The 22,630-nt window shown below is 46.7% G+C and overlaps 1 protein-coding gene across 1 annotated transcript in view; it reads right to left on the minus strand.

Moving 5' to 3' along the window:
* The window catches only part of TMEM178B (transmembrane protein 178B), a 359,361-nt gene that overhangs the window by 219,670 nt on the left and 117,061 nt on the right, over positions 1-22,630 (minus strand). Inside the window, exon 2 of the mRNA XM_003791564.2 lies at positions 16,397-16,510. Within this exon, the coding sequence (XP_003791612.1) occupies positions 16,397-16,510 (114 nt within the window). The remainder of the gene's footprint in view (positions 1-16,396; positions 16,511-22,630) is intronic.

Below are 22,630 nucleotides of genomic sequence, written 5' to 3' on the forward strand. Positions count from 1 at the left end.
TACTGATTATAATCAAGTGACTCTTTAGTTTATAGATTCTTGCACTGGAGACTCCATCCCATAGAAGGAGATGAATTAGATAGTCTTGGAAAGTCTTTCAAAAGGGTGCCCCATCTGTTTGGCACTTACCTTTTGCTCAGTAAACTATAAATACTTGATGATGAGGTCAACGGTCATGACTAAGTTGATCGATAGGGAACATGGAGATAGCATTCCACTTCCAGCACGACCAGGATGGATGCTGAGGGAATGGACAGGAGATGGTCGGCTCTTCCGCCCTTGCTGTCTTCATCCCCCATGGGTCTTTCCCAGCTGATGGCAGCCAAGTGTTCCCAGAGCAAGGGATCAGGTTGTTATAAGTCTTTGCTGGAGGTTCTGACAGCTGATATGGAGCCATTTCCTCACCAGTGTCCTTGAGCTATGCAATTTTAATAACCTCAATCTCAGGAAAGGAAAAAGAACCCTGGGACCATGCTGAATTATTCACAGCTCCAATCGGGTAAGGCAGAGGAACCCCTCTTCTGAGAGTAAGTGATAGCTGCTCATTGATTTCTCCCCCTTCATGACCCCTAGATGAGAATGTAGTTTAAAAAACAAAGGATGGGGAAAAAATTAACTATCTTCTTCAATCAGAGTTTGTAAGTAGTTAGTGAGTCTGGGAACTGTGTTTCAGTTGACATTTCTTTCATCAAGAAAAATTTTGATACCTTGGACTCAATTAGAAAAGAAAAAAGAAAAAAAGCAAGGACATTGGTATATCCAAATTTATTTAAATATAACACATATAGATTAATAACCATGATCAAAGTGGTCTTATTTAATAACAGAGTAAAATCAATTGAGACTTGGAGGCCAAAAAGATACATGGTTCCTGCATTCATTAGATATTTAAGTTGAATTAGCTTTTGAATATTGTGTGTGTATGTTTACCTCACATGATTCCCAAACTCACTAATTATTTGCAAACTCAGATTTTAAAAGATAGATTCTCTATCTTTTGTTTCACTTTTGTTCTGTTTTATTTTTGTTTGTTTCTGAGACAGAGTTTTACTCTGTCACCCTGGCTTGAGTGCTGGCATCACAGCAATTTCAAACTCCTAGGTTTAAGCAATCCTCCCGCCTCAGACTCCTGAGTAGCTGGGACTAGAGGCCCTGCCACAATGCTGGGCTAGTTTTTCTATTTTTAGTAGAGATGGGTTCTTGCTCTTGCTCAGGCTGGTCTTAAACTCCTAAGCCCAAGCAATCCACCCACCTTAGCCTCCCTGAGTGCTAGGATTATAGGCATGAGCCACTGCACCCAGCCTTATCTTTTGTTTTTTAAGCTAAATTCTCAATTAGGGGTCATGAAAGTGGGTAAAATCAAGTATATGAGATCTAACAATTAAGTTAGTAAACTCATCCTAGAGAAAGTGCCACATACCTCATTGCTAAACATCACTACAGTCACCAGATGGCCAAGGGAGTACTTCAAAGGTGACCATAGTGATATTCAGCAATGAGGTATGTAGCACTTTTTCTAGGTTGAGTTCAAACACTTAATTATGGGTTCAGCACCTGTAGTTCAGCAGTTAGGGCACCAGCCACATCCACCAGAGCTGGTAGGTTCCAACCCAGCCAGGGCCTGCCTAGCTGGGTGTTGTGCCAGGGGCCTATAGTCCCAGCTACTTTGGAGGCTGAGGCAAGAGAATTACTTAAGCCCAAGAGTTTGAGGTTGCTGTGAGCTGTGACACAACAGCACTCTACTGAGGGCAACATAGTGAGACTCTGCCTCAAAAAAAAAAATAATAATTGTGTGTATGTGTGTATACAATTACTTTCTGTGGAAAGAGAAATATAAGCTACACAAAACTACGGTTAATTCTTCCCTACACTGCTATGATTTATTCCATATCCCATGACTACTGTTAGCTGGTAAATGCTTCACATGAAGGTGAGAGCAGTCACTGCACCCCTCTAGGGAGTGGGGTAGAAATCAGTCACAAAAGCTTGTTTGGACCTTGCCCACACCGTTCAGAAGCTCAGCTCTCTCCCTCCAACACCTGCACAAGCCACCCACTTTCTCAGCAGGGGGCCTCACCTCCATATTTTATCAAGTCTCACATGTCTGCTGAGAATCCAGTCCAGACCCGTCATCTCTGAGCAGAGATGTCACGGAAGCCCCTCGCAAGTCCAGACACTGCCTGTTCCCACCCAGCCAGAGCTGGCGGCCAATGCTTTTCCTCGGGTCTCATAAAGTCATAACACACACACCACGTGGCTCTTAAGTAAGTTGTGGAACCTCCATTCGCCTCAGTTTCCTCCTTTGTCCAACAGGCATGACAATAATACACAGCTCCCTGGGATCTGAGTAAAACAGTGCATGGCCCAGCCTCCCCCGGCCACACACGTGAAGCAATTGGTAAGCAGTGGCTGTTACTCCACAGGAATGCATGTCCCATGAGGACAGGGACCGTGGCTGTCCCACCAGTGCCTAGAACAGTGTCTGGGAAATGATGGCAACTCAACGCCTTTTACTTGAGTAAATGATGAAGTATTTTAGGCCTATGATCCAAGCTAAGATGCTGCCTGTGACGTCGTGTTTGCCATGTTCTCTGGCACTGGCCTCAGCTGTCCTGAGTTTTTGTCACTGCCCTGTGTTCTCTAGGAGACCATGGGCTCCCAGAAGGCGTTCTCTCACTGCCTGGATCCAATGCCACGCACACAAGATCTTTGGGCAACCCCAGGAATAAAGGACTGGCTATCTGAGGTCATTCCAAAAGCAACCAAAGACGGTTCCCCCATCAACCAGCTCCGCAGAGCTCTGATCAGAACTGTAAACACTCAGAATCCCAGCCCTTCATTTAATGGGGAACTGGAGCTGGACTAGTAATTTTTATTTATTTTCAAGATAGATATATTTTTATTTGCCAATTACAAAAGAAATTAAAAAATAACAATGTAAAGTTTATGTGGAGGGGATAAAGACTCAGAATGGCCTAGCAATTTTTAACACTGCACATTTCTGTTACCTCTGCCATGGCCAACAGTATGGATTTCAGACCTCACCCATAAACCAGGGGGCCCTGCTCTTTTGGATGGGAAGTAATTTTTACTTCTTGGAAATGGAAGGTTCCCTTGAGGGTAGAAACTGATGGCATGGAGACAGAGAGGGAGCGGATGACATGTGGGGCCCAGGTGACACAAGGGCAAAACCAGCTTGGGAGAAGGGGCACAGGAGGAGGTGTTAAAATGGAACCAAGTACTAAAACCTGTGTCAGGCAGCACTGGCCTCATACTCACAGACAACCACCTGAGTGGTCTTTCTCTCCTGCCCCCAAAAGGATGTGCCTAAGAGCTTTGAGGAGGCAGCAACTTGTGTACAGTTGCTTTTCCTAGTTCCCTTGGTAACTGGGCAATCTAGAAGCTCCAGGAGTGAGCAGAGAGGTGGAGAAGTGTACGGAACGCAAGTGCTGATGTCAGTCAAGTGTGTCACCTCCACACCCATGTTTAGCAGCCTCTCAGCTTCCAGACGCTCACACATACCACACACTGCTCATTTCTAATTTGGTGCCAGGTACCCAAGCAAAGAGCCTCAGGGAAATGTGGCATAACTAGTCCTATTTCACTAACATGAATGGAGACTAGGGCCTCAGACTGAATGATCCCTAGCCCTTGGTGTCCCTTGGTTGGGTTTGTGGATTGCATACAAGCCTACACAGGAGACATCAAGGGGCACACATTCATTTCATATCAGCAACTGGTCGTGGACTGAGAACAAGTCACAGAGGACCTGTGCTTTCACCTTCAAAATTGAGGGTATCTGATTTGGGAGTCCAGCCTACAAACGACAGATGCAGCCTGGAGTGGGGGTGGCAAGTCCATTCAGAGACAAAATTGCCTGGACAGTAGAAAGATATAAGCCCTCCAGTTTGAAATGAATTCCATTCCAAAATCTCATTTGTTAAGTCAGTTCTTTGGAATTCAGAACCCACTTCCAGGGAAGTCATATCTGTTATAAATGATGATTGGGTTTCTAGCCTAGTCCACAAAAGCCTATTTAACTCATAATGTAGATGAAATACTATACATTTGCAATGAAAAGCAATAAAAAAAAAATCTGTTGTGATACCAGTAATTAAATGAAAAAGAAAAACAGGAAAGTGGAAAATAAATAGCTTTCTTTCATTTCTTTTGAACAAAGAAGAGGGCTTTCATCTACCTTAGACAAGAGGCTGGAGTCTGTGGAGGGTGGGATGGAGGATAGGGCAGGCAGCCCTCTAGGAGAAGAGAAGAGCAGTGGGCCTGCCTCGTGAGACATAGGCGGGGCTCCCCAGGGTGAGCGGAGAGCATGGATTTTGCAGTCACGAGGCCTGGATTCTAGTTCCACCTCTATCTCTTCTGCTGCTCTGGGGGAGGTACTGTTCTCTTGTCTCAGTCACCTTACTGGCAACCTCTCCTGACAGCATCAGACAAATGCTGCACAACAGACCTGTGGTGTATCTCCCAGACCCCACTTCAAGGAAGGGCTTGTTAGCCAGGTTCTAGGAGGGCTATCAGCCTTCAACACAGAGAGGCACACACCCAAGGTCACTTTACTCCTTGTGCCCACATCCAGGAAATGACCAGTGTGGCAGTATAAAGTCCCAGCCATTGTGGCCCCACTCAGGAAACTTTGAAGGGCCACTCTAGAACAGGAGCCCTCTACGGGGTGCACCCCCTCTTCCAAAGAGGTGTCCTCCCCGCTTTCCTTCCACTGTGTGGGCCTGTAAGGAACTGAGCACTATCTGAGTCTGCTTCCCCAGGGACCCAGCCCGTGACAGCCTGGCCCAGACCAGGCTCAGGTCAATGAGGAAACCTTTCCCTATAACCTCTCCTTATCTGCACAGGACACAGGTCATCAGAAAAGCCGAGAAACCCCCCAGGTAGCTCTGGATTAGAGATGCTGGGAGCCCAAGGACAGAGTGGCAAGAAGACACTGGGGGACTCAAAGGAATGTGTATTTCTAGCACCTTGAAAATGGCTGTGGTACAGATAAACTGTAAAGTTTTATCCTTAGTGTATGAGTGCTCGTAAGACTTTATAATTTGGAAATAGAATCTATACAAGAAATATGAGGATCGCTTGTTTGGAACTGCTCTGTCCCATATGATAGCCACTGGCCACAGGTGACTATTTAAATTCAAATTTGAATTAATTTTAATCAAATAAAATTTGAAACTCATTTTCTCGGTTGAACTGGTCATATTTTAAGGGCTCAGTAGCCACGTGTGGCTTGTGACTACTGTGTTGGGAAGCGTAGATTTACAGAATATGTCCATCTTTGCAGGAAGTTCTACTGGCCAGCACCAGTTGGAACATTGAGTTGTAAATTGCTTTCTATACCAACCTTCTATGGAAGGTTCCTTGGATAGATATGTGTTGAAAATGAGCAAGATAAGTACCCCTAGGCTTTGGTTCTCCCCATCTTCCACTCAAACACACTCACAGAACTCGAATTGTATGTAAGCAATAATGATTTATGTAATTCAGGATGACCCAGCACCATGCAGGCCTCTGGAGTTATTACGACTTCCAAGCTCAAATTGGAGTTAAATATCAGGGAAAGACAGAGAAGAGTGAAAATAGGAGAGAACATCACCCTCCTAGCCTAGGGAAAGAAGAGGATCAGTTCCTGGGGCCATTTGAAGGGGCCCATGGGCCTCAAACATTTTAGCTCCGACTAGTAATTCCATCACTAAGATCGTGACCAATAACATGACCTTAAACCTGATGGATCCGTGCACCCTTTCTCCTTAGTCATGAACAAAGGAATCTAGGGCTTCTAGAAGTCAACACTGCCAGTCACTAACTGTGACTTGATGAGCAATGACAGGCAATTGTGGTCTCTGTGTGAGTCCATTCATTGCCCCTTACATGCACTTTGGTTTCTGTGTTTCTTTTTGTTTTGAGATGGTCTCAGTCTGTCATTCAGGCTAGAATGCAGTGGTGCTACCTTACCTCACTGCAAGCTTGAACTCCTGGGATCAAGTGATCCTCTGACCTCAGCCACCACACCCAGCTAATTTTTCTATCCTCACTATGTTGCTTATTCTGGCCTCAAGTGATCCTTGCAAAGTGCTAGGATTACAAGCACAAGCCTCTGTGTCTGACCCTTGCCTGCCCTTTGGATCTGATTCTTGCCTTCTGCCCACTCTGAGGAATTGGTGGTTCCCTAGAACTTGGAGCTCCATTTTTTCCCCACAGTTATGACCATGGAGCATCCCCACAGGGATTCAGACCAGGCAGAGCTACAGCGCCCACCTCATCCAATTGGTGGCTTATTGGCAATCTTCAAGGCAACCCATTTCCCTGTAATTTTGGTCCTTCTTTCTTTGTAATACCAAATAGGCGAATCCATGAGCACTGCCAGCACCAGCACCATGGCAGAGGTGACAATGAGGAGGGCCTTTGCCTCAGGGGAAGAGTACCACCTCCCCCTAGCCAGAGCTCTATCCTCTTCCTGAGCCCTCCTCTGAGATAAGTGTTTTCAATTCAGGAATAGCAAAGGATCTGATCATGGCAAATACTGGGCACCACAGTCTTTCTGGAAGGCAGGCCTGGGCTAGGACAGTTAGGAGAGAGTCTGTTGGTACTCCCCTCAACAATTTGAACACAAATGTACTCACATTGTGTTTATCTTCAAAGCTAAGAAATGTTTCTTTTAGGCGCTCAGTACATAAATCTTCTTTTAGAGATTCTTATTGTCTCTTCATTCTGATTAGACAGAACTGATAGATTAGAAGGCTGCCATTCCTGCTGCTGTCACACTAAGGATCTCAAATGCTGATGATTTTCTGCTCTGAAACTTCTTTCACAATATGCCACACTCTTGCCAGAAAATAACTCTCTCAGCCACTTCCCACTCCCACATTACAAACCGCTGATGCAAGCTTCCATCACATGCACCTGTGATAACATGTGCAAACCCACCATAGACCCACAACACACACAGCCACGTGCAAGGCCAACTCACACACAGGCCACACAGATAGATAGCAAACCCACCATAGACCCACAACACACACAGCTACGTGCAAGGCCAACTCACACACAGGCCACACAAATAGATAGCAAACCCACCATAGACCCACAACACACACAGCTACGTGCAAGGCCAACTCACACACAGGCCACACAGAGCTGAAGAGAAAAGCTCCCAAGTCAGTAAAATGCCATTTCAGAGATATTCTCCGCAGAGCCAATGGGGTCCTCAGTGCCTGGGATAGCTCTTGTCTTCCAATGATAACAGCACCTAATGCTGGTGGCATCAGACTTTGTAGAGTTACTGAGAGACTCTGAATGCATAATTTTGTTTACTTTAAGCTTTATATTAATCCTTAGTGAGCATGAATACAAATACTATCTCCATTTTACAGATGAGAGTACTGGGTTTTCCCAGGGCCATACACCTAGAGAGTGGCAGGGCTGCAACTCAATCCAGTGTCCCCTGGATTCAGTGGAGCTTGAAGCCTGTTTCCAAGGGCAGGAGTACATCACAGACACAAGATGGGTGTTTGAGGCTAGATGTTAGGAGCAATCTCTCAGTTAACACACACACAGTGCCGAAAGGGAAATCCCTCATCCCTCCCATGCTGGTTTATTAAACTAACAACAAGAAATATGGAAGGAAAGTACATTACCAAAGCTGTCACCAAGTAGACATAATCAACAAACAACACACCAATGCAAGTCCTGCTTCTGCAAGAGGCTGTGCTAATTGCCCTACTCCATCTCCCGGCTGACCCCCAAGCCCACTCAGGCTCTCTCCTGCCCTGACCCTTCCCTGACCACTACAGTCCAATACCCTCCACTCCAAGAGTTTTTCAAACTTTAATGTGTTAAAATAACACAGATTCCTGGGTCCTTTCTCTAGAGCCGGGGTCCTCAAACTTTTTAAACAGGGGGCCAGTTCACTGTCCCTCAGACCATTGGAGGGCCAGACTGTGGGCCCCGGGACGAGTCAGCTACTAAGCAGGACAGGCAGCTGCAGCAAAAACACCCGGCAGGCCAGATAAATGTCCTTGGCGGGCCGCATGTGGCCTGCAGGCCATAGTTTGAGGACACCTGCTCTAGAGATTCTGACTCAGTGGATTTAACTGGAGGCCTAAGAATTTGCATTTCTAGCATTTAGCTGATGCTGGCACACCATGGACCTTACTGGAAGGTGCTGGTCTTGACTCTGGCAGGACCTTGACCATACAATGTAAAATTGGGTTACTTTTTCTATTACACCATGCTGGTTCCCAGCCTCCTCCCTCTTTCCCTCCACATAATCCCACTCATCTTCAGAACCTCCAACCCCAAAACACAGAGCCAAGCCTGATCACAGTTCATGACTGGAGCTCTGACTAAAATGGCCTCCTGTTTGTTGCAGACATATCACCCCTGCCTGTGTGCCCCAGTTCTTATGAATGGCCTTCTCTCTTAGCCACTGTCTCTATTTCTTATTCCAATCCCCCACTACTACACCTTTCTTTCCCTCCTTTGGCTGAGCGTCCTCCCTAGGAACTGAATCGTAGTCCTGAACCCCAAAGGCACCACCCACTCTACTCATACCTGCTGACCCATGGCTCTGATGCCAGGTATCGGCCTGCCCAGATGTCCGTGTCTCACCTAACCCAGATTCTCTACCGCTGAGCTGTCCCTGCCAGCTGGAACACTCAGCTCCTGGTCTTGTTCCTCCTCCTCCTCACTGCAGCAGCTTGCTGGGATGCCGCGCCTCGACTGTCTTAACTACTGGAAAGAGTAATCACCTGCCATGCTGTGCTTCCTTTTCAGCACCTAGAGCTGGGACAGCTCCCTGGAGGGCCAAAAAGAGGCAGTTCCAAGGCAATTCCCAATTGCCCCTCTCTGTGACGAGGCCATGCCTCTGCTATGTGGTCCCTTTGTCTATATTTTGCTTTCTTTTCCCCCTGTGATGAGTCCTTGCTGATCTAAGTATGGAGGTCGGGACCCATGCAGTGTACATGTCGGCAGCATTAGCCAGCACTCTCAATAAACACTAAGCAACAAGCAGTTTGAGCCCTTGTGTACTTGGTACCTGGAAATATATCATCCAATTTGGAAAGCACATTACCCTTTAATATGGTCCCCCCAGCACCTGACATGGGGATTCTCCCAGAATAAGCCCGCCATCACTGCTGAATGGGTAAAGGAACAAACAGATGACAGAGGCCAGTGGGGTTGTGCCCAGTTCTCTGTTGTGGCGTCTGTATCAACGTGCTCAGCCAGAAGAAAACAACTTCCAATCTGTGGAAGCTGAGAGAAGGCCCTCAGGCCAGACTTCCAACTAATTCCCTGCACAAAATTGGACCTGTACATTCAGAAGAATTGTGGCTTAAAGACTGCAATTATACTAGCATCATAGTGCTCAGGGTTTCTTTTTTCTTTTTCTTTTTTTTAGAACATGGACATCTTTAACAAAAAAGGCTGTACCATATTTACCCCACCCCTTTTCCAGACTTCCTCCCTACCCCTAAGGTCATCTCAAAAAATAAACTCTCCCTCTCACCCACTTCATTTTTATCACCGACCCCCAGCCGGGCCAGCTATCTAAGTAGCTGGGATCAACAGCTGCTTCCCTGTTAATGACTTTTAAGCACCTCCATATTACCGGCAATCCCCTCACCATCATTCCTTTGAGTAGGTCTCCTGAAAAGTAAAAATGCTATCCAGGGAAGGTAATACAAGAAGAGATTAACCCCGTAGCTCAACATGGTCATCAAATTAGTAAACCTGCTCTCCGGCAGAAATCTGAGGGAGTAGAACAAAGGAGAAGTAAGTTTTGTCAGACAAGAAAGCTCTGATGGAGAGGAAACACCCTGGCATGTGTTACCCCTGCCAGAGCAAGTCCAGGTGTGATCCCACATTAAGGGCTCTGTGTTCTCTGCCTGGCCTGCTGCAGAAAAACCAGCAGAGCTCTGGGAGAACAGGCACAAGGCAGTGGGGGTCCCAAAAGGTTTACAATGTTTCCTTCTGGGGCTGGATGGGGGTGGAGAGACACGAAATGGTTTGTAAAAAGCAAAGACTTCAGGATACAGGGCCGACATATGGTGATGCTCTGTCAGCTGAGTTTCTGGGCTACCAAGCCTCCCCGGTTCTTGGGGATGGTTTCTTGCTAGTGATGACCCCCACAGACACCAGTCTTACCAGCAAGAGGCAGCTCACAACAGATTGCACACAGTAAGAGCTTCACACTGGCTGAGCTCAGATGTGGATGCAGGAGAAGGAAAATGGCTGACGCTGCAGGGAACCTAAGCTTCTAATGTCTGGGATGTTCACCTCATTAGGCTGTTTTACATAACATCAGCCAAAAACAGAAAGGAAAAATAGCTAGGGGGAGTCCAGAGGAGTTGAGACATGGATTCTGAGTCTTTATCCTCAGACTCCTCTGAGTTCTCGGACAGGACTCCTGGACAGCACCCTCCCATGCCACTTGGTTAACACGGAGCCAAAACAGCACAGCCTGGGCTCCCAGGGAGAAAGCACCAAGGCCCCCTCGAAGGAGCATTCCAGCCGATGTGAACAAGAGGGTGCTTACTGTGGCTATAATTACTATTAGTTTCATCCTGAGTCCTTTGGTCTACAACATTCATCTTCTTGTAACAAGGATGGCTAGGGAAGGAGGGACCAGGAGTCCAAGCAACTCCTGGGCTGGAGGAGGGCACAGCCATCTGAATGGGATGAAAATCCAGAGAGCAGTCTCTCTACAGACAGCAGGCTGGTCTAGGACCTGCCAGCTCAGTCCATCGGGAAAGGAAAGGCAGATGCCACCAGGCAAAGAGCCAACACAAGTCCACGTCCAGAAAGCCCATGCAAGTGGAAGGGGCAAGGAGCCGCCTGGAGGCCCAAGAGGTGGGCAGGATGGGGGCAGCTGGAGAGTCTAGACAGCACCAGGAAGACTGGAGTTCAGGGGCAGGTTTTAATTCCGGAAAGACAGGAGGGTGAGGAAGGGTGGGGGGAGGGCACCAAGGGAGGAGTGGCAGGCAGAGCTGGGCCTAGCATAGCAAGGCACGAATTCTGCACCAGAGCCACACCAGAGTGGCAGGACACACTGGGCCTCTCATCATAGACCAGCCTGGGGCCAGGCCTGCTACCCCAGGAGTAGCTAACCTACAGGCAAGGGTAGAAGTCCAGAGTTTCCAGGACAGGGGGCTGAGTGTGTCACCCAGATGTCTGCTGTAGTTCTCCTCCCGCTGAGTGGTTTGTTCACTAAAATGTCCCTATTCCTCCCCAAAGCCTCAGTCTCTAGCTTTGCCTGCCCCCTCCCTCCCCGCCTCTTCTCCCTCTTCTCCCTCCCTCTTCCAGCCAGGCCTGACCATCCCTGTGCTCCCTGCCCCCTGCCTCAGGAAGGCCCAGGTGTTGACATCATGTGCCCCAGCCCCATCAAAGCAATGGCTGCTGCATAGGCAAAGGCATGGTGCCCTCAGGCCATGGAGGAGGCACCTGTTCTGCCTGGTCCTAGACAGTGCTCGGTTTGCCTGCGGCAACATCTGCGGGGCCCCTGTGTCTGCTTGTAGGGGTGGTGTAAGAAGTCAGGGTAGGGGAGGAAATCACCCCTCTCTCCCTCCCCAGCCTGCTGGAAATGTGCTGTGTGACCATCCAATCTAATTAGTTGAACCCTCAGTGCTGCCAGAAGAAGGTTTCAGAAAAACCCTCTAGCTTTCTTCACTCTCAGCCTCTTGAAAGATAACAGAGAGGATCTGACTACAGGAAAGTGCAGCCCCATCTCCCGCATCCCCACTGCCAGGGGCAATCAACTGTGATCGGAAACCTCCATCTTGAAAACGCCGAGCTCCTTCAAATCTGAGCTCGGGATAAGAACATCTGAGCTCCTTCAAATCTCAGGGCTCTGACCTGAAAGAACCTCAGTACAACTGCCTGCAGAGGCCCTGCCCAGCAGACAGACTGGGGGCAGAGGGACAGCCACCTTTGTCACACTGTCCAGGGGGTGCCTGCCCTGCTACCTCAGGCAGGCTCTGCAGTGGGTGACCCTGCTGACCTCCCTGGGGCCCTGGTCTGGTGCAGTGCAAGGCCCAGCTCCACTCCAGTTACAAAGTGACTATACTGGCCCACTGCATTGTGGGAAAAAAGAAGCTATTAGTGCCTATTTCTCTCTTTAGGCCCTTCTCTATCCAGGTCCTCTCACCTCTCAGTGACACCTTCCCAGACCCTGCTTTCTGGCCTCCTTCCTCTGCCAGAGCCCATTCTGGCCATCCAGGCTCATGAACACCCATCTCCCTTTGCCCTGCCACTGGGCAAGAGGTCGGGCCCTTAGCTGTGCTAAAGGGACATGCCAAAGGGACACCAGTGGCAGGGAGAACAAAGGCAGAGCTACTCGATGGCCTCAAGGGATTTGGGGGCTGCATGAGGACACAAAATTCTCCAAACGAGCGCTGCCATCACGGACCAAACCACTGGCTCTGAAAAGCCTATGGGGATGCAGTCACGTGAGAGGGGAAAGCTGCACCATTTACAATGCCACTGCTCCCCTGGCCACTGCCAATCAAATTCTGTCATGTGTAAAACATTAACCAGACAACCCACCAGGGGTGGCATTAGCCAAGTTCATCTCCTGTGGTCATCTGTTCCCTCCTCACTGGCCAGTGACACTCACCTGTCCTGCTCTGCCCCAGAGACAGCCAGAAGACCTGCATCAGGAGTGCAGCTCACCCAGAGCCCCCAGAGGCAGGACATATGCTGTTTTCCCCCAGCCCACTGGGGCACCTAAACAGAGGCAGGGGGTAAGTGAATGGGAAGCAAGTGGGCTGCATGGGGTGGATGGCCTGGCCTGAGTGGACTGAGGACATGGATCCCAATTCTGGAAGGAGTTCTGCAGGAGAAAAAGACACCCACGGCACCCCACCAACCATCACCATCCAAGTTAGAGGCAGAACCTTTTCACCAAATCACTCAGACAACTCAGCATTGAAATCTCATACACAAAGACCACCCTCCTCCCCCACCCCACTCACACGCACAGGTTTGATCCTCTCGACTTTATTCCCTCAGGAGATTATTCTCTTTACATTTGGACTCGTGAGCCTAGTGGCCTACAGAATATGTTATTCCTTTCCTTACTAGTCACCTTGCTAAGAGCTGCTGTAAGAGCTCCCAGCCCAGCAGTTAAGCCTCCCAGTGATGGGGTTAATTTTCAAAATACCCAAACTCGTTTTAAATCAAATTGTTTTTCCTATTTGAAAATTCTTCTCTACCTCAATGGAAAAAATGATGATCAGACCACATGCAAACTCCTAATGAAGAATATATAACCCAAATCTAACCAAAGCCCAAATAATTGCCAGAAGTTGTTTCAGAGGGAAAAAAAATATATCCTTTCCCTTGCAAAAATCATCTACCCCCAAAATAATATATTATGTTCAAATTATAAAACGATAATCAATATAGTATCAAATGAATTTATTTGACCCCACTTAGAGTATTAAAGGATTCTTAAACCAAATAAAGAAACCAGAGTCTGATTTTTTTTTTCATTTCCAGCACTTGATCATAGAAGCAGGTTAATCTTTCATAGTTTCTACTTTACTTCAAAGGGGGCTTATGTGCCTATGCCTCACCTAATGTCATCACTCTGACCTCTGAAAATTACAATGGACACTTCCTGTGCTCCACCATCAGGCCAGCATTCCCAATCACACTTAGTAGCAACTTCAGCTGTGACAGGAGCTCACCTGCCCTCTGGCTAAAAATAGCTGTCACCGATGTCAGAAGTAGCAATGTTCTCTCTCTCTTTTGCTTAACAGCCCATTAGGGGACTCTGTGAAAGAGGCAGATGAATTCCTCACCAAAAGGTAGCCTCAACTTCACCCAACACCAGCTGTCCAAGGCCTTTTCATATATCAGTCGTTGAGATGGCTTTTATCAGTTAAAAATAGATCTGTCAGCACCCCAGTTCACAGCAGAAACCACACACTAGATTCTGCAGAACCCAACGGCACTGCAGTTTGGAAATATGGGCCTGGGGACACACAGGGCTCAGAGAATACCCTACAAAGCTGGGCATTACCCTCTCCTCTTGTCCCTCCTGATGCCATGTGACGTGTCTCCTGTGATGCCTCCCTGGGTAATCTCTTTGAATTCCAGATGCCTGCCGTGTGTATAGCCTAAAGAGTTCTGCTGTATTTCCCTTGAAGTATATCTGTGCAATTTATACTAAAATGATTCTCCTTCTTGCTGAGAAGTTTCCACAAACTATCTTAATTGCTTGAAGCAATTCTACCATATTGTAATTATAGCACTGCCTTGTAGTTTTTGCTCTGTGAATGTTTCTCCCTACCCTCCACCTCCTCCACTCCCAGATGTGGGCTCTAAAAGAGCTTCTGTGGTCTGGATATCCACTAGGTGCCCAGTACACACAGAAACCTGGTAACTTTGGTTAAATTGAGTTAATTTGAAGGGAAGCTGCTGTGTCAATAACTCTTCCTTTTTAGATTCTAAATCCTATTATGACCCCCATAACTTAAGTTATATTTAAGTGGTTAATCAATAGGACTTATCAATCTTGAATATCCCTCTTAAGTTCCTAATAAGCGACTATACTAGACCATTGCATTGTGGGAAATAAGTAGCTATTATTGTATATTTCTCTATTTGGGCCCTTACACATCTACCTCCAAAAAAGAAATTAACAACCCTGATGACTAGTATCTCTAAGGCAAATGTAACATTAAAATTAAGTATGTATTGATAGTACACCTAGCTCAAGGTCATGCACGTGGGAATGTTCTTTGAACATGAGCTCTCTGATGCCATGTGTTGGTTAATATCTCTGGAAATAGACAAGGCTTGTAGGGGCAACAGTCTGGTTCATGTTGTCCCATGTGTTGGCACCTGCTTTGTCATTTAGGGCCAGGAGCATCATCCAGATACTCAACTACAATATTTTTCCTGAAACCAATGAATGATTGTTCTGTTCTCTTTCATTTTATTTGTCTCTCTTCCTCCCCACCCCTACTCCTAGCTGTCATTGTTTAATTTAAACCAAACCACCAGGATACATCTGGTGGACCCAATGTAGGCAAAAGACAACTGGACAACAAAGAGAAGAGACACGCTTTCAGCCTGGAGAGCTGCCTTCTTCAATGTTTGCCAGTTAAGGGACCCTTTTTATCAGGAAGCAATGAAAGAAGCCTCCTTCACATATAAATGTAAACTGAACCTTTTAACATTAGATGAAAAAGACAGAACAGGGATGGGCCGCAAATGTAGCAGAGGCAGCCTAGAGCAGGGGTCCTCAAACTTTTTAAACAGGAGGCCAGTTCACTGTCCCTCAGACCACTGGAGGGCCAGACTGTGGGCCCCAGGACCAGTCAGCTGCTAAGCAGGACAGGCAGCAGCGGCAAAAACACCCAGCGGGCCAGATAAATGTCCTAGGTGGGCTGCATGTGGCCCGGGGGCCGTAGTTTGAGGACGCCTGGTGAGCTTACTGAGTGTGTCCACGTGAGGAACTGTTCCTGCAAGGAGAGCTCTCCAGCCAAACAGGCCGTGTATCCCCATGTAGCAGAGGAGTAAAAATAGCCAGTGAACTCTGTTTGCTCATTAAGTCACCTTCTTGTTGTAATTTAAGTCTCTGAGAATCCCTGGCCAAGAAATCCCCGCACTGATGGACACAGATATTCTGATCTTTGCAGAACAACTGCATGTGAATCAGGATCCCAAAACCAATCTCACAAAGGTCAGTGGAAACTTGCAAGTTGAGGCCAATCCTATCCTTGGTGGCCCACCCAGAAGCAAATCCCCAGTGCCATACAGCCTGCGACCAAATGACAACCCGAGGGACTAACAGGTTACCACAATAACATTCCAAGCACCCTGGAGACATGTGGGAATTAAATCCCTGGAGTTGGTTCTGTCAGGGAGGTAAAATCTTAGATGCCTACCAGGGTAGTGGAGTGTGATAATTATCTAACTCAGTGATTTTCAACCAATGTGCCATGAGAAGATATTAGGTGTGCCATGAAAATTTCTAAAGATCATTAATTAAATTATTTTCAAAAGAAGTGCAAAGAACAGAAGTATATTCCTTTTTTTACTCTTTTTTTGATTGGCATAATTTAAGCATGCTGCAGAAGCTTAACTATAGGTTTGAGTGTGCCATGAGATCAAAAAAAGGTTGAAAAACACTGATCCAACTATTAGTCATTTGGGGGTTTCCAGGGGTGTTTTTAATTTTAGAAGCAAATTCCCCAAATCTGTAATGCAATCAAAACCAACCGACACGATTCTGAACAAGAGATATTGGTATGTTAAGCAACCACAGTGTTCTGTCCACAGATCTCAGGAGGCACATCCTGTCCTCGGAGCCCTCCAATGGGGACATCACTGCACGAACATGGCCAAAAGTCTCAGGTGTACTTACGTAGGGCATGCCACTCGTCCTGACGGATGGTCTTCGTGATATTGAAAGTGAGGTTTCTGGGGATGGTGGCTGAGGAGTAGTGGTATTTGATGTACGTGCATCGCTCAATTTCTCCTGGAAAAGAGAGATAAGGAACCAAATGTTAATGAGGTAGCAACTACATCGGGGGGAGTAGTTCTGGAATCCATTTATCCTTCCTGGAGAAAGGGACTTGTTTCATATTGGGCCTGATGATAACTATATTTTATTCAAGGCAGTAACTTCAACTCAAAAAGAGCAAGGGAGTAGAACTACCACCAAGCAACATTGATTGAGACAGAAAAATACATCTCTGGGGTGGGAAAAGCCAAAGTTTAGGCTCCTGGCAGCTTGCTGAGAAAGTAGTCCCCATGTTTGTCTATCCTTCTTAAGAAAATTGACCTTCAAGAAAGTTTGGCATCAAAAGACCTTTACATTTCCACCCAGGGGCCAATAGATAGCGGGCTTTGACCTTGATGATGACGTCTATTCTTTTAGCAGGCACAATCTTTGGGAATGGTGAGCTGGGAGGGGTGGTGGAGGATCTTGTGCTTTCTCTCCATCCTTCCCAATGTCACCTCTGAACACAAAGCACTCAAATCAATTTGTACCTCTTTGAACCAGTTTCTTTTAAGGTTTTTTGGACAAAATTGTGATCCCTTAGCAGACTCAATACTTGGTCAAATAGACTTTTATGATAAGTTGTTAGTATTCAAAGCATAATTTGCCAGTCAAATTATCAAAACATTCCTAGATGCTAGAGCATAGTTTCTCAAAGTGTGTTCCCAGGACTAACAACATCAACACCCCCTGGGAATTTGGTAGAAATGCAACTCCTCAGGCCCAAGCCCAGATCTACTGGCAATCCGAAATTGAATAAGCCCTCCAGGTGATTTGGTGAATGCTTAAATTTAAGAACCGATGCCTTAGAGAAGCTAACAGAACTGCCAATGTGTTAATTCATAAGTCAACCATATTTACAAATTCTAAAAAGAAGGCACAGTCAAGAACTCTTCCCTTGTTACTTTTGGTCTCTGGCAGGCATTTCTAGTGACGCTTGCTTATCTGGGGAGATAAAACTCAATGTCAGGGCATTGAGAAGAATCAGGAAAGGGGGTGATTTTTAAAGGTGAGGGGTTTTGAAATTTGGTTTTGCACCTGAATGGATTTTGATGGTAATCCATTTTGCACCCCACTGATTTTCAATTTATAACTGGTGACACCTGATTGAATTATTTGACCCCCTGGCCCACTGTCAGCAGGGAACCTGGCAATTGGTGAAGTGCAATAATTTAGATAGTGCCTCATGAAACTGATGCCTCATTGTAAATCATATCTGGACAATTGCCCAGTTGCCAGTTATTGGCAGACACTCCTCCAATGGGGGAGATGCTGTCCAAAGAGGCAAAGTTCTGGAAAGTGGCAATATACTCTTTTCCTATATCTTCTCCAGTTTTTCAAGTCCTCTGCCTCTTTCCCCATAGTCTACTGGCATCCCCAAACCTCTCACATGTCCCCAGCCCTCCCCCAGAGCACACCTCCTTCTGGCACCTGCATCCTGCTATCCTCCTTCCTTAACTTGCAAAACCTGTAGAAGAGGTAGTCTACAAGACAGGCTCCATTTCCTTAACTCACATTCACATCTCAAACCCCACACTCTAATTTTCATAACAATTTTCATGAATAGCATCACGTTCTATCTAGTCTATAGCATCTTAGCTCCTGCATCATCCCTGAGCCCCCTCCTCCCTAGTGGTGCCCTCCATCCAGTTGGCCACCAGTTCTGCTTCAGAAATGTCCCTGGAATCCAGCCACTCCTGTTTCCGCTCCCTTTGTAGTAGTGGTCCTAACACAATGACCCATCTCAACAAATAACCACATCGACTGAGGACTTACTAGGTAGGAAAGACTTGCCAAGTGCTTTGAAGAGTGGTTTCCAGCTGCACTTATATCATTGTGCACATGGTGAAGATGTTTATAAGGACCCTGGAAAAAACAGCTGAGCCTGCCCTGGGGCCTGTTCAGGCTCCCTGAGAACTAAAGGAAACAGCATTTCCAACTCCCCTGGAACCTGTTCATGGCTTCTGTACTTGCCCTGCCAGTAGGAAACCCTACTATGGCTATCCCATCATGTAATCATTTCAGCCATTCTGCAACCCAATTAAGTAGGCAGTATTATCCTCATCATCCTATGTCACCAATGTGAAGGTGGGGGCTCGAGAAGGCTAAATGACTCACTCAAGGAAGGAGCAATGCTAGGATTAGAACTGGGACTGTGTGACCAGAGACACCCCCCGCCTTCCACCAGGACATAAAGGACAATGGGACCACATCATACCCTGCACAAAGCCATCTGCTGGAAAAACCCCATGCTCCTCATGCATAAAGCCCCAGACCCCACTCCAGCTCCCTTGGGCCCCAACCTTCACACATCCCAGGCTCCAGCCAGGAATCCTTCCCTCCTTCCCCTGAACCATATGTCATATCCAGCCTGAATCTCCACCTCGTCTCCTTCCTGCTTTTCCTTCCCTGATAAACACCTCCTTGTCCTCAGAGGTGGCTCAAATGGCCAAAGCCTTTCCTGCACCTGGAATAGCACCCAGCAGTGGGCGTTGGACGGCGCACTCCATTTCTTTCCTCCCCACAGCGGGTGCTTCTGTCCTTCCTGCCCAAACACAGCACTGGGCTATGATTTATCTGTTTACACGCCTCACTCCCCCACTAGATTATGAGTTTCTCAAGGGCAGGGATGTTGTCTTGTTCATTCATCTTTATCTCCCCAGCCCCTAGCACAGTGTAAGCACCAATAAAATGTGCTTTCAGGAAAGGAATGAATCATATGAGGTGCCTTTTGTAAAACCAGAGTGCAAAGAATTCCACTGCTTCTATGACATGCAAGGAATTAAATAATTGAAGTAAATTTAAGATGTAATGAATTAAAGGAGAGGATTGGAGGGGATTATTGCAGAACTCAGTGAGTCTACAGCAAACATTCCTGTCAGGGAAGAGGTTTACCAATCACAGTGAGGTAAAAGCAAATCACATATAATCACAGAATTATTCCTCACTGTACTTGGTAAATGTAATCCAAGAGATGACCAGGTCAACGGGTCATCTTTTGAGGGCAAAAAGAGTAGAAAAGAAAAAAAAGAAGAAGATACAAAGGATAGATGTCCTAACAAGAATGCCAGCAGCAACTGCCTTGGATATGGACGTTGCACAGGCTGTGTACTGCACAAGGGCCACCTCTCAGGGATTCCTGAGTGCTGGAATCCAGCTGTTACTCTGTTTGCCAAGCCTCACTCCTTGGTGGGATGGGGTGTCTGGCCCTGCCAGAGGGTCTACCTTGGTCTGATTTGCCCAAAGATGCCACAGGAGCTAGCAGCAGCCCTACGCGCAATAATTCCAAGATCAAACAAAACACTCTCAGACTCGGGCTTAGAACATAAAACCAAATCCCAAGGGAATGGCCAAATCAGTGACTCATTTGTGTCTGAGAAAAGTACCTAATTTCTTAAATAAGGTCAGATTCTCTCAGCCTCAACACAAACTCGACAAGTTACCAGAGGCAGGCTGGAGCCAACGCCCTTAGCTTCTCCCACCTCTAGCCCACCAGCCAGGAAGGAAAGACACCACCAGAGGCCCTCACTATTTGCTTTGCTCGGGAATTGCAAGCATCCTGCCTTTGACAGCAATTAAATTCAAAAGATTCAAATATTGCCTAAGAAGAAAGGCAAAATATTTATCCATGTGTCTGCAGGTCCTGTCAGTGTGCTGGGCTTTTGTAAATACAGGCACCATCTGGGCACCAAATATGTATGCTCAGAATGTGGGCTTCCTCACACAAACAGGATTTTTCCTACATAGGAGAGGGCATAACCTGGAGCCACGGGAAAGCTGCGGCCTCACCTAGAGAGAAGGTCAGATGCTCTTCACCAAACTCCTACATTCCCGCCCAGAGTCTCAGCTTCCCCTCAGGAAGCCTTGGCTGGGGCAGCCCACCGGGAGGCTTCCTCCTGCAGCCCCCATGGGACACCTTCACCCCCCAGTCATGCTCTGCCTTCTAAGTTGGTGCTTCCTGCATATCCAGGTCCCAGCAAGACAGGTAAGACACCCAAACGGATAACTGAAGAGGGTTTCAAAGAAGGACAATTTAAATCAATAGCAAAAAACAAATAACCTGATTTTAAAAGGGGCAAAGGACTTGAACAGACATTTCTCCAAAGATTACATTTAAGTGGCCGACGGGTATATGAAAAGATACTCAATATCTCCAATCATCAGGGAAATACAAATCAAAACTACAAGAAGCTACCATCTCACACCTGTCAGGATGCCTATCCCCCCTCCCAAAAAAGCTAGGAAGTATTGTTGAAGAGGGGGAGAAAGTGAAGCCTCACACACTGTTGGTAGGAATGTAAACTAGGACAGCCACTATGAAACACTGCATGGAGGTTCCTTAACAATTTAAAAACAGAACTATCAGATGATCCAGCAATTCCACTTCCAGGCATATACCCAAAGCAATTCAATTCCGTATCTCTAAGAGATCAACACTCCTGTGTTCATTGCAGCATTATTCACAACAGCCAAGACAGAGAAACAACCTGAATGTCCATCAGCAGATGAATGAATAAAGAAAGCGTGGTATACACATACAGAATATTATTCAGACTTAAAAAAGAAAGGAATCTTGTTGTATGTGACAACCTGGGTGAACCTGAAAACATTAGCTAAGTGACATAAGCCAGTCTCAGAAGGACAAATACTGCATGATTCACTTGTGTGAGACTTCTAAAAACAGGAAAACTAGAAGCAGAGAGTAGAACGTACTTTCCAGGGTCAGGGGTGGGAGAAACATGGAGCTGTTGAACAGGTGTAGAGTTTTGGCTGCACAAGATGAGTAGGAGGCCTGCTGTACAGCAGTGTCCTTAGGTAATCACACTGTTATCCATCCGAAAGCTGCTGAGGGTGATCTCACGGTAACAGTTCCTACCATAACAATGACAAAAAGGAGTTTAGGGGGCTACGATTTACAAAACTGAGCAGAGGATAAAGAGACTAGTGAAGGACGGTGTGGGGGACCTGCTGGGGCACTGAAGGGAGCTGTCCCAGAACCAGAAGGTGGCTGTGTGGAGAGAGGATGCGCAGCCTTTGGCAGAAGGTCACAGGCAACCTGGAGTGAGGTGGCAAGGAAGAAACACCCAACCTGTCTCTGCTCCCACCTTCAATCTCCTGCTAGTTCCTTCCAATAGCAGATCCCAAACTTGAAAGCAGAGGGCAGGGTGGCCTCTGGGAGCTCAAGCAGGTGCAGAAGGCAGAGCCCAGATCGGAGAAGCACCCTCTTCTCCTCCCAAACACACCACTCCAGCTTTGCCCTAGCCCAATGCTACCACATTCTTCCTTCCCAAACCTCTGCCTCTCAAAATCCAGAGTGGCCACAGGAGACACGGGGAACCAGGAATGAGGAAAGACTATGTTGTTCCCTTTTATCCATCTCAAGTGCCCCCCAAACCAAGACATAGCATGATCAATCCCATCAAGAACCAAGTGAGGTTCCTACACACAGCAAATGCTGAGTAAATATTAGCTATTATCAGCTGCTCCCCTAAGACTACTCTAAAGGGATAAGAACACAGGAACTCAGAAATAATATTAGCAACATGTTTACGTCATGCTCTAAACACAGATCTGTCTATACAGTATAAATTTTCACACACAATAAACCCACTTCTCCTCCCAAACACACCACTCTGCTATGTGACTAGCAGAGCAAGACTTTGAACACGTAAAGAAACAGAGACTGGGCAACATAGCAAGATCCCAGCTCTACACATGTGAGCGTGTATATCATGCCCCCTGCATAAGGGGCTCTTTTACAACTTGACCCTGGAAGTGGGAACTATGTAATCCAAAAGTTTGTTCCCTTTTCCAGTTGCTTGAGGTATCCCATTAAGTTGTTAACTTCTTCTCTTTCTGTTTTTTTGAGGAAGGCTTGCAGTGCGATAAATTTCCCTCTTAGGACTGCCTTTGCAGTGTCCCAGAGGTTCTGATAACTCGTTTCTTCATTGTTGTTTAATTCCAGGAATTTGGTGATTTCCTTCTTGATCTCGTCTTTGACCCAAGTGTCGTTGAGCATAAGGTTATTTAGCTTCCATGATTTTGTTTGAGTCTGCAAGTTCCTGTTGTTTCTGAGTTCAACTTTTATTCCGTGGT

Source organism: Otolemur garnettii, unplaced genomic scaffold (genome assembly GCF_000181295.1).
Source record: "Otolemur garnettii isolate 467f Iridium unplaced genomic scaffold, OtoGar3 scaffold00049, whole genome shotgun sequence".
NCBI classification, from domain to species: domain Eukaryota; kingdom Metazoa; phylum Chordata; class Mammalia; order Primates; family Galagidae; genus Otolemur; species Otolemur garnettii.